At 36.9% G+C, this 12,766-nt stretch overlaps 1 protein-coding gene across 6 annotated transcripts in view; it reads right to left on the bottom strand.

The window, feature by feature from the left end:
- The window catches only part of TBC1D32 (TBC1 domain family member 32), a 187,722-nt gene that overhangs the window by 150,783 nt on the left and 24,173 nt on the right, over nucleotides 1-12,766 (bottom strand). For all 6 annotated transcript variants that reach the window (XR_011481887.1, XM_020887469.2, XM_070449893.1 and 3 more), the window contains 6 exons: nucleotides 11,935-12,060; nucleotides 9,148-9,226; nucleotides 8,916-9,019; nucleotides 8,759-8,820; nucleotides 7,964-8,108; nucleotides 2,086-2,145 (listed from right to left, as the gene is read on the bottom strand). Coding sequence is in view for 5 of the 6 variants with exons in the window: in XM_020887469.2 (XP_020743128.2) it covers nucleotides 2,086-2,145; nucleotides 7,964-8,108; nucleotides 8,759-8,820; nucleotides 8,916-9,019; nucleotides 9,148-9,226; nucleotides 11,935-12,060 (576 nt within the window). In the remaining variant the exon portion in view is untranslated. The remainder of the gene's footprint in view (nucleotides 1-2,085; nucleotides 2,146-7,963; nucleotides 8,109-8,758; nucleotides 8,821-8,915; nucleotides 9,020-9,147; nucleotides 9,227-11,934; nucleotides 12,061-12,766) is intronic.

Genomic DNA, 12,766 nt, shown 5'->3' with positions numbered 1-12,766 from the left:
CTGAATGTATGTGTTCCTTCTGGGAGTGTGGAATCCCTGGTATGTAGTAGGCAGAAGGTGCCAACATGATTAATCCCTGATTTAAAAAGAAAATGGGCACTAAATCTCTAATAAGTTTCTCTGGTAGACAACATTTCACATGAGCTGTCATACTTTGGCACTGGAGAAATTAAGATGAGTCCTGTGTGACTCTGCGGGAAAAAAGGCTCAGAAGTTCAAGCTCGGTATCTTCTCCAGTGTGTCTTATCCTTACACCAGCTCTGTTTTGCATTTTTTTTTTTTTTTTTGGTAAGAAACCATAGCTGGGAGTACAACTACATGTTGAGTGCTAGAAATTCTCCCAGCAGATCATCAAATCTAGGGATGGGCTTTGGGAACCCCCTTCCATGTCTATGTCTAAATCAACCTTTAGGATCCAGACCAATAAAATGAAATCTCCCCACCAGGAAATCTGGATCTCAAACTTGATATGACCAAATCTCCCAAATCTAAAGTCATAACCTTTTCCAAAATCCTGTTGTCTTCCCACTGTGTTACTTATATCAGTCAGTGACAAATATTCAAATGAGTAAGTCCTGACCCAAAGTATGAGTCACTAAGTCATGTCTGACTCTATGTGACCCCATGGACTGTAGTTCACCAGGCTCCTCTGTCCACGGAATTCTCCAGGCAAGAATGCTGGAGTGGGTAGCCATTTCCTTCTCCAGGGGATCTTCCCAACCCAGGGATCTAACCTGTGTCTCCTGCATTGGCAGGTGGATTCTTTACCACTGAGACACCTGGGAAATCTGTGTGTGTGTGTGTGTGTGTGTATGCACATGTATGTACACCCATAAATATAACCATAAAAATAGCTTTTAATATTTTGGTAAATTTAGGAAAACTTTGAGAAAAATAAGATTTAGGATGAAATCTCAGGCAAGATGCAAGTTTGGTTCATTACGTATATGAGATAAAGTATCTGAACAAGTTGGTAGAATACTGAGGCTGATACTTGTGGGCTAAAAACTGGCTGCAGTGAGGCTCACTTCTCGAATGAGGGACGTATCTCGGTGCTCACCTAAGAAACACGAGACACCTCCACCAGGGCCTTTCCGACAGCAAGAGGGAGGCGTCTGTGTGTCAGACCACGCGAGGAAAAAACCATTCCTGTTTTCCTTCTTTCTCTATTCTAGCAAGATCACTTTATGCCCACATGGCAGCAACAGATTTCCATTAAAAATGGAATGAGAGAGAGTATGGAAAGACTTTTAGTTTCTCTAAGGACTTTTAAAAACCTATTACTTCTACAAATTCCCATTCTAATAGTCAATATCTCCTTCTTCTCCTTTCTGAACCCCAATTCTTTTAATTCTCACACAGAAAACAATTTTTGTTTTCCTTTCTTCAATTTATGTCCTATCAACACTATTCTTAAAATTCACACTTCTAGGAATCTTTCTCTTCACTTCTGTTCTCAAGATTTTACTTAAGTACATAAACCATATTTATTATCTGAAAGTCATATCAGTATAACCTTAATTTCACAATTTTCATATTTGTCAATTATTCGCTAGACTTGCTGAATCCATTCCTTTCAGTGCTCTAACACACTGTTCTACCAATAGCATTAAAAGCTGAAAATTTTACTAATATATTTTACAGTATTAGTTTGTATTCAGTATAACTTGAATCAATGTGCGAATACAAAAGCACTTACCATTCTGAGTTTTTTAATGCAACTTTCAGTCAAAAGCATGCGTAAATTTTGTAGAATGAAATTGGGGAGGGGAGGAAACGCTACAAACACCTGATCTGAATTAAACTATATGATAATACTTAACAGCTTATACCAAAGTAGCTTGTTAGCAGCTCAATTTATTAATACTATGAAGTTATATACTTCCTAGCTCTTATCTTGACTGCATTTTAAGTCTCTACTTTTATCCTTTTATGTTTCACAGAATGGTAGTTAAAAAGTCACATAAAAGGGGGATTACTTCATTATCCAACATTAACTATCACTCAACTTTGCACATTCAAGTTATTACATCGTATATCTTCTTGTGATATTATTTCTCAAGATAAGAACAAAAACAGACTTACCAGAGATTTATATTTCTTTTCCAGAAGTCTTAGTACTGCAGTTCTGCTATAATATGCATGCTAAAATTAGGAGGAAAATGACATTTAATATTCAAGCTATACCATTCAAAATCTATATTTCCTGCATCATCTCTCTACAGTAACATAAATTACAGAATAACTTAGTTTAAATTATTGTAATCAAGGCAAAACAGGTTTTTCTAAGTACAATGATTTATAAGCATAGCAATCACAAGAATGCAAATCATATTAAAAACTGGAGCATTTACTAATAGACCAGTATCCCTGATCTATCCAGGGATAGATTCTATCCTTCAGTTGTGTCCAGTTACCATACTAAGCTATTTTAAAACCAAAAAGTATGCCTGACTACCAGTTTATGACCGAGCATAAAGGGAAGATTAAGAAAGGAGGGCAAGGAGGAGCGAGGGGAGAACCTGCAATTCCCACAACGAAGAGGGAACTGTAATGTTTACACACACAGAAGTACGCCAAGGTTGAAATGCTCTCAAGGGGCAGTAGCCTAATCATTCCCTGCCAACCACATTTTAAAACCAATTCAAAGTGCCAAAAACACTCTCCTTAGAACTAAACATAAATGAGATTAAAATATGTTTGTATTCATTGTACAAAAGGGAAATTTTACATAAATGTTACTTAGGTTCAATATCATTAGCCTTTAATGTAGTTTTTCATCTTACTTTTAAAAATAATATGCTGTAAAAGCTATCAGAACTTCTGGGGAATAGAATTTAATCAAATGAGGTTTGCGTTAATTGAGAGTTAATCAAAACCCTTTGTTTTTGGGGGGCTTCCCTTGTGGCCCAGTTGGTAAAGAATCCACCTGCAATGAAGGAGACTTGGGTTCAGTCCCTGGGTTGGGAAGATCCCCCAAAGAAGGGAAAGGCTATCCACTCTAGTATTCCTGCCTGGATAATTCCAGGGACTATATAGTCCATGGGGTCGCAAAGAGTCATACGCAACTGAGTGACTTTCACTCTCACTTTCTGTGTTTTAACCCTTGTAGCTTAAAATGTTTTTAAAAAAATCATTAATCCACTTTTCAGGTTTAGTAAGAGAAATATGCTGCCTTACAATTAAACTATTGACCATGTTCTGAAAAGAAAGCCTCATAGTACATCCCTTAGACCATACTTCACATACCACAACCCTCAGGTCAAAGTTAGCTGCCTTCTGATATTTGGTGAAGAATGTTTTATGCTATGGCAGAGAACTGATTAGTTGCATCAGAGGCAGGACACTCTACAAAGCCAGAAATATTTACTGCCTGGCTCTTAACATAAAGTATGACAACTTCTGCCTTAGATGAGTGAAGAATGTGATAAATTTTAGTAATACCAGAACACAATGGGAGCTATTTAATAATTTTCTGTTGGCTGGTTTTCCTGTGATGTGTCTGATTCTCTTTAGAATTAAGTGCTGACAATAAAAATGTTAAGTGAAAAAAGTTAATTAGAAGCACTTAGAATAAGATGTGTTAAAATTAATCTGTTTAGGTCTTTTTTAAAGCATACAACTACATAAAATAAAATCTCAATAGTTGTTATGCCCATGTATACAATTAGAGATACTTAATTTTATTTGTGCTTTTACATATTTTGCATATGTTCTGTAATAGCAGTATAATTTGATAATCAAAAAAAGAAAAAGGTCAAATATCAGATTGAGGAACAAAGTTTCAGTTTCAGTTCAGTAGCTCAGTCGTGTCTGACTCTTTGAGACTCCATGAACCACAGCACGCCAGGCCTCCCTGTCCATCACCAACTCCTGGAGCCTACTCAAACTCATATCTATTGAGTCAGTGATGCCATCCAACAATCTCATCCTTTGTCATCCCCTTCGCTTCCTGCTTTTAATCTTTCCCAGCATCAGGGTCTTTTCTAATGAGTCAGTTCTTCGCATCAGGTGGCCAATGTATTAGAGTTTCAGCTTCAGCATCAGTCCTTCCAATGAATATTCAGGACTGATTTCCTTTAGGATGGACTGGTTGGATCTCCTTGCTATCTGAGGGACTCTCAAAAGTCTTCTCAAATACCACAGTTCAAAAGCATCAATTCTATGGTGCTCAGCTTTCTTTAAGTCCAACTCTCACATCCACACATGACTACAGGAAAAAACACAGCTTTCACTAGATGGACCTTTGTTAGCAAAGTAATATCTCTGCTTTTTAATATGCTATTGAGGTTGGTCATAACTTTTCTTCCAAGGAGCAAGTATCTTTTAATTTCATGGCTATAGTCACAATCTTCAGTCACTTTGGAGGCCAAAAAAATACTCTGTCACTCTTTTCATTGTTTCCCCATCTATTTGCCATGAAGAACAAAGAGTTCAGGCTAAATTAAGTTGAGCAAACATTTACCAAACATACACTATATGGAGGTCAGGTAAATGTTAAGCACCAAACAGATGCTTTGGTTAACCGGGCATTATCATACAGCTGATACGATAACCATTCAATGTCACAGTAATCCAAGTCTATGCCCCGAACAGTAATGCTGAAGAAGCTTAAATTGAACGGTTCTAGGAAGACCTACAAAACCCAAAAATGAGGTCCTTTTCATTATAGGGGACTGGAATGCAAAAGTAGTAAGCTAAGAGATACCTGGAGTAACAGGCAAATTTGGCCTTGGAGTACAGAATGAAGCAGGACAAAGGCTAATAGAGTTTTGCCAAGAGAACACACTGGTCATGGCAAACGCCCTCTACCAACAACACAAAGGAAGACTCTACACATGGACATCACCAGATGGCCAACACTGAAATCAGACTGATTGTATTCTTCGCAGCCAAAGATGGAGAAGCTCTATACAGTCAACAAAAATAAGACTGGGAGCTGACTGTGGCTCAGATAATGAATGCCTTATTGCCAAACTCAGACTTAAACTGAACAAAGTAGGGAAAACCACTAGACCATTCAGGTATGAACTAAACCAAATCCCTTAAGATTATATAGTGGAAGCGACAAAGACATTCAAGGAATTAGATATGATAGAGTGCCTGAGGAACTATGGATGGAGGTTCATGACACTGTACAGGAGGCAGTGATCAAGACCATCCCCAAGAAAAAGAAATGCAAAAAGGAAAAATGGTTGTCTGAGGAGGCCTTACAAGTAACTGAGAAAAGAGAAGAGGTGAAAGGGAAAGGAGAAAAGGAAAGATAGTTCCATTTGAATACAGAGTTCCAAAGAATAGCAATGAGAGATAAGAAAGCCTTCCTCAGTGATCAATGCAAAGAAACAGAAGAAAACAATAGAATTGAAAAGACTAGAGATCTCTTCAAGAAAATTAGAGATACCAAGGGAACATGTCATACAAAGATGAACACAATTAAGGACAGAAATGGTATGGACCTAACAGAAGCAAAAGATATTAAGAAGAGGTGGTAACAATACACAGAAGAACTATACAAAAAAGATCTTCATGACCCAGATAACCATGATGGTGTGATCACTCACCTAGAGCCAGACATCCTGGAATGTGAAGTCAAGTGGGCCTTAGGAACCATCACTACAAAGCTAGTGGAAGTTAAGGAATTTCAGTTGAGCTCTTTCAAATCCTAAAAGATGATGCTGTGAAAGTGCTGCACTCAGTATACCAGCGAATTTGGAAAACTCAACAGTGGCCACAGGACTGGAAAAGGTCAGTTTTCATTCCAATTCCAAGGAAAGGTAATGCCAAAGAATGTTCAAAGTACCAAACAATTGCACTCATCTCACACGCTAGCGAAGTAATGCTCAAAATTCTCCAAGCCAGGCTTCAACAGTACATGAACCGTGAACTGCAGATGTTCAAGTTGGATTTTAAAAAGGCAGAGGAACCAGAGATTAAATTGCCAACATCCGTTGGATCATCAAAAAAAGCAAGAGAGTTCCAGAAAAACATCTACTTCTGCTTTATTGATTACGCCAAAGCCTTTGACTGTGTGGATTGCAACAAACTATGGAAAATTCTTAAAGAGATGTGAATACCAGACCACCTGACCTGCCTCCTGAGAAATCTGTATGCAGGTCAGGAAGCAACAATTAGAACTGGACATGGAACAACAGACTGGTTCCAAAACAGGACAGGAGTATGTCAAGGCTGTATATTGTCACCCTGTTTATTTAACTTATATACAGAGTACATCATGAGAAATGCCAGGCTGGAAGAATCACAAGCTAGAATGAAGATTGCTGGGAGAAATACCAATAACCTCAGATGTGCAGAAAGTGAAGAAGAACTAAAGATCCTCTTGATGAAAGTGAAAGAGGAGAGTGAAAAAGTTGGTTTAAAACTCAACATTCAGAAAACTAAAATCATGGCATTCGGTTCCATCACTTCATGGCAAACAGATGGGGAGACAACGGAAACAGCAAGACTATTTTTTTTGGCTCCAAAATCACTGCAGATGGTGATTGCAGCCATGAAATTAAAAGACACTTACTCCTTGGAAAGAAAGCTATGACCAACCTAGACAGCATAGAGACACTACTTTGCTGACAAAGATCTGTCTAGTCAAAGCTATGGTTTTTCTAGTAGTCATGTATGGATGTGAGAGTTGGACTATAAAGAAAGCTGAGTGTTGGAGAATTGATGCTTTTGAACTGTGGTATTGGAGAAGACACTTGAGAGTCACTTGGACTGGAAGGAGATCCAATCAGTCAATCCTAAAGGAAATCAGTCCTGAATATTCATTGGAAGGACTGATGCTGAAGCTGAAATTCCAATTCTTTGGCCACCTGATGCCAAGAACTGATGCATTTGAAAAGACCCTGATTCTGGAAAACATTGAAGGCGGGAGGAGAAGGCTCTGACAGAGGATGAGATTGTTGGATGGCATCACCAACTCAATGGACATGAGTTTGAGTAAACTCTGGGAGTTGGTAATGGACAGAGAAGCCTGGCGTGCTGCAGTCCATGGGGTCGCAAAGAGTTGGACATGATGAGCAACTGAACTGAACTGATACAGTTGAGATAAAAATTAAAAAAAAAAAAAGCAATGCATCAGCTAGATAACATCCAAATCACGTTAAGTAGTAATGAAGCATGCTGCTGCTTTGCATGATTTGCATGGCAAGATATGGCCCCATTCCCATCCTTCCCACTGCAACAAACACATGTTAAGAGGGACAAAGATATAAGAACACAATCCAATATAACTATGACTACTGTCAGACACAGACTACTCTTACTCAGCAGCAGAAGAGGGAGGCAACAGTCTTTAACAGTCTTTTAATATTAGTACAGTTCTAAGGCAGGGGTCAGTTCCACAGGAAGTCACCAGCATTCAGGCATTAAACACATTTTCTAAACTGCAGATTCAGGAAGTGGCAAATGAAGAGATGTTTGCAGACATGTATAAGCCAGAGAAAAGTGAAATTGAACCCTTATGGTTTACCACATCTTCTTTAAAAATTCATAGCTTTAAAATTAAGATATGAGACTTCTCTGGCAGTCCAACAGTTAACTCTGCACTTCCAATGCAGGGGGCACAAGTTTCATCCCTGGTCAGGCAACTAAGATCTCATACGTGGAGTGGCAAGGCCGAAAGATTTTAAAAATTAAAAAATAAAATAAGACATGATTTGGAATAGGTCATTCAGTTTAGTAGATTCAAATGAATTACCATTAAAATCCTATTCTGAATCTACCACCTACTAGGTAAAGAATACTGAGCAAGTTACCTCTCTATGCCTCAGATGCTGCATCTGTAAAATAGGATAATAATACTACCTATGTCATAAACTGTTATTAGAATTAAGTGATTTAACACATGTAAATGTGATTAGAATTCTTGACACTGTAAACAAACAGCAGCTATTCTTTAAAACAATACAGCAATGCAAAGAAAGGTAGAAAAACATCCGTATTTCCTTACCATCCACTTTTTGAACCACACAGCTTTGGTATCCACCAAGGCAAGAAAATATATCGGATCCAAAATTTTTTGTGAGACAAGATGGCTTTGATCATGCTTAACTGATAACAAAGACAAGGTACTCTCCACAATTTCTTCCATATACCTAATAGTTTGGGAAATAAGTGATTTTTAGAAAAAAAAATATGTTATATATATAATAGTGACATTTTTTATTTATGGAATGATAAAGTAATGAGTAATATTTCAAAACCTTATTTTTTAATATTTCAGTAAATGGCACAGATGAGATTCACCCCCAATTTCCTCTGCTCTAAAAACTTATGTTCTACCTCAACACTGGCTGTTCAAATTTAACTTTCCTTTTTAGACCACAGTTACCCTTACAACCTCATTAAAAATCTTAGAATTAAAAAGGGAAAAGTTTAAAGAACATTAAAGGAACTTCACCAAAGTATCAAAGATTCAAAGACCAGTAATGAAAGAACCTGAGGCTGCAGCACCCTCTTTTTACCTTGTTGTGATCATTTTATTGCTGTTTAGTCACTAAGTTGTGCCTGACTCTTTTTGCAACCCCATGGACTGTAGCCTACCAGGTTCCTCTCTTCATGGGAGTAACCAGGCAAGAATACCGAAGTGGGTTACATTTACTTCTCCAGGGCATCTTTCGGACCCAGGGATCGAACCCACAATCTCCTGCATTGGCAGGTGAATTTTTTTACAGCTGAGCCACTTGGAAAACACATGGCCAGTAAGACTCCTAATCTTATTACTGGTATAAATTAAGGGGCTTACTTTTCTGGGTGTCGAATCCAAAAAGATGGAGCCTCTTTCTGATATTCATTTAGAAGACGAATCTATAAAACAGTGTATAACCATTCTCAAAAGGTTAGAATTCTTAAATACAGAATTACATCAAGAGAAATAAAAGCATATTACAGAAAGTAAATACCTTTTTAAGTAAATGGGTCACATTAGGATTACTTATGTCTATGCCAGTTGAAAGAGTAGGAATATGATTTTCTCTGGAAACAAAGTATAACTCCAAATATTTAGCTAAAAAGGAAAAGTAAAAATAAGGTTATTATGCCATTCAGTTATAATGCTTTCTAAAATGTTATTTCCTATCCATTTTTCTTAAGCACAAATTTTCAAAAGTTTTGAAAATGATATAATTAACATACCTAAGCTTGTATAAATTTCCTTGGTCATATGTAATGGTGAAAGTGTAAACGTCTGTGCATAGAATTTTAAAATCCGGTCCTATGGAAATGAAACAAAATTTGTATCCAAGATTCTTTCATCATCTATTTTTGCAAGAATCATTTTTTCACATAGCAAAAACCTTAATAAATACATGACCATTCAAAAACTTCAATAGAAATGTAACTAAAACAGCACATTCTTGTGTTGGTTGGCAAAAAGTAAAGTCAACAAAAACTAAGAGCCAATCTAATGCAGCAGAACATTGTAAAATTTGGTAACAGTGGATACACACGTGGGGAGGCAGAGTGAGGTTCACTAAAGGAAGGAAACAATATAATTTGTTGTAATCTGATACAATGTAAAGGTATCAGACAAGGAAACAGTAGGAGTACTAAATGTAAAAAAAAAAAAAAAAAAACACACTCCTTTCCAAATCCAGTATCTGTTTTTGTTTTAATTGCTTACATGGAAAGTTTAGACTTTTAGGACTTCAATACTTTTACCTACTCCCAAGAAAAATATTATATTGTAAAATTCTACATTATTAAAACGTAAAGTAGAAACTATCACAATGTAAAAAAATTAAATGAGATAAGAGATGTAGTCAGCACGTGACACTAACAGGTACTTAGAAATGACAGTTTATCATTTTAATTATACCAACTTTGATGGGATTAATCTTATAGTGAAATTCAATTCCTCATTAAAAAAAAATAAAATTCCCTCAAATGTTCAACTTTGAGGAAAAAACTAATAACCTTGCCTATGTCAAATATTAGATTAATAAATTTAAGAAAATGGTTACCCAAGGAGATGTACATGGCTCAGATGGTAAAGAATCTGCCCACAATGTGGGAGACCTGGGTTCAATTCCTGGGTTGGGAAGACACCCTGGAGAAGGGAATGGCAACTCACTCCAATATTCTTGCCTGGAGAACTCCATGGGCAGGGTAGCCTGGTGGGATATAGTCCATGGGGTCGCAAAGAGTCACATGCAGTTGAATGACTAACACACGCATACACAAGTGACTAAAAATATATTGCAATAACCCAAGAGATTCTTACTGAACATAGGGTATTAATTAATTTGGGAAGCACGTTTTCATAGTTGCAGCAATTTGGACAAAGCATAAGTTCTAGACAAAAAGAACATCATACCTTGTTTCCTACTCAAATGATTGGTTCTATTGTCATCTCACCTCAGGTGACTGCTTCTTCCAATTTTATTGCCTTAAGTACTCACACAAACTCTTGCTGCATATAATGGCCAAACCAAACCACTTAAATTGACCCAGCATGATCTTTACAATATTTATAATGGGAATAAAGAAAACCTATTAGAGCACTATTCTATCTTTAGAAGGGAAACTTAAACAATTGTATTTCCTGTTAGAATGCGTTGAAGCGAAAAGGTAACCCTGAAATATCTTTCCCCCTTGAATCCTTCAGAATTTTTGAGAAGTCTGCATCACCCTCTGGTGTTAGTATGGTTGAACTGCATCCAGGATTGAGTAAACACCATTTTCCCTCTTAGAAAAAATATGAATAAATCACTTGTTTCCAAATCCCTTCTGTTTACCCCTACAATTATACTTTCATTGATGAAAGAGTATTTTTAAGTAGTAAAAAGGTATTGAGATTTATTTTTATGAACTGTTTACTGTCTCATCTTCTAGAAAGTAAGTTCTACGTAGGCAAAGGCTTCTGTCTTGCTCAGTGTGTTCCCAGCATATGATCTAGAATGATGTGTATTGTAGGTAACTTTATCTTTTACTAATACCTTAAAAAATTCTATATTAAAAAAACATATATTTTAAGGACACTTTTTTCCTTCACTGATATATCATTTATGAAGAAAAAGGCACTTTAAAAACTTAGTTTGTAGTTAAATGTGATGCTGGAATACAGTCCAGATTTTTTTTAATCCCATATAATTACTGCACTTTTTAACATAACCTTGCTTTTCATCATATACTGCTTCTGAGAAGTCATATGTGAATCATTTTTTACATAACTACCTCTTCTACTTTGCAACCTTAATTTTTGCAATTGTCTATATTTGCTGTAAAATTAATGTCTTAGCTTTACAGTTTCCCAACTTCTCTTTCTAGGCAGTTGGTGGTAGTGGTTTAGTTGCTAAGTCATGTCTGACTCTTGCAATCATGAACTGTAGCCTGCCAGGCTTCTCTGTCCATGGGATTCTCCAGGCAAGAATACTAGAGAGGGCTGTCATTTCCATTTCCAGGGGATCTTTGAGACCCAGGAACCGAACCTGGGTCGCTTGCATTGCAGGCAGATTCTTTACCAACTGAGTTGGGAGGGAAGCCCTTCTAAGCACTTAAGCAATCTCTAACACTTAAACACATAAGGAAAATGCTTATTTAAATCTTTCAGAGTAAATTTTAATCATTCCAAGTTCAAGTTTTCATATATGAATCCTTTCAAAAACACACTCTTTTAAAATAGTTTTAACTGAAAAACAATGACACAGATACTGAAATGTCCCTTTAGAAGATAAAAACAAAACTCACGCTAATAAAGTCTGTCTTGGCAATGAAGTGTGATACTAACCAGACCCTGAATTTAATCATGATGTAGTAAGCTAATTCCACCCCCCCCCCAAAAAAAAAGTTGACAATTCAAAAGTTGGAGGTGAAATTCCGTAAATATTTGAGCTACTATTAAAGAAAATTATATTCCATTTGCTTCTAGAATGGTAGGGGAAAAAACAGAAAATGTTTATACTTCTGTAAACATTTCCTTACACTAAATACAGGATCAGGATCTGAAAGATACACTGTCAACTTCTCACAGAGAGTGGTCCAATTTTCACAGTTCAGGACATCAGATGGAGGAGCTGAACACAATGTTTGCAAGGCTTCATATCTCACCTATAATTTTTTAAAAGAATTTTTATTAATAATCAGCCACCAAAGTAACAGCAATTCTCAAAATATTTAACAAACATTGAAAGGCTGAGTTTGGATAATTGCTTTAAAGAGCCAACTGAGAGTCAGATGCCCTTTCATGCAACACTTCTTGATAACTGATTTTTTTTAGACTGCTTAGCAGAGAAACAAAATAGGTTATTTTATGTTATGCAAAAACTAAAAAACACTAAAAGTTCACTAGGGTTTTTGAAGTGATTTTGAAGAAAAACAAATTTTTTGGCCCATCTAATATACTGGGAGATTCTGGGTCACATGTCTGAGGGGAACAGGAGAAGGTGTGGTGGTCAAATCTGAAAAGCCAGAATAGTGTCCCAGTGTCTCCTCCTGTACACTTTCCTCACTAGAACAATCCCCCACACATGGTCCTGAGGTAGGAGGCAGATGGGTCCCCCCAGGGTAAAGCAACTGGAGATTCATTCTCTATTGATGGAAACTCCAAGACAAGAATAGAGGGAAATTAAGGGAGGAGGCTGGACCCTGCAGAGAACACATATTTCTCATTCCCACAGTCAGGAGACCTCCCCAACCACAAATGTGCAGAAAAGGCTCCTTGGAAACCAAACTGGAGTCAAGTCAAGGGATGTTCTACCCAGAAGTCTTTTCAGTAGGATCCATCTTGGCTAAGACATGCATGCATACACAAGAA

Source organism: Odocoileus virginianus, chromosome 19 (assembly GCF_023699985.2).
Source record: "Odocoileus virginianus isolate 20LAN1187 ecotype Illinois chromosome 19, Ovbor_1.2, whole genome shotgun sequence".
In the NCBI taxonomy this organism is placed as follows: domain Eukaryota; kingdom Metazoa; phylum Chordata; class Mammalia; order Artiodactyla; family Cervidae; genus Odocoileus; species Odocoileus virginianus.
This window is presented reverse-complemented; position numbering and strand designations above follow the sequence as displayed.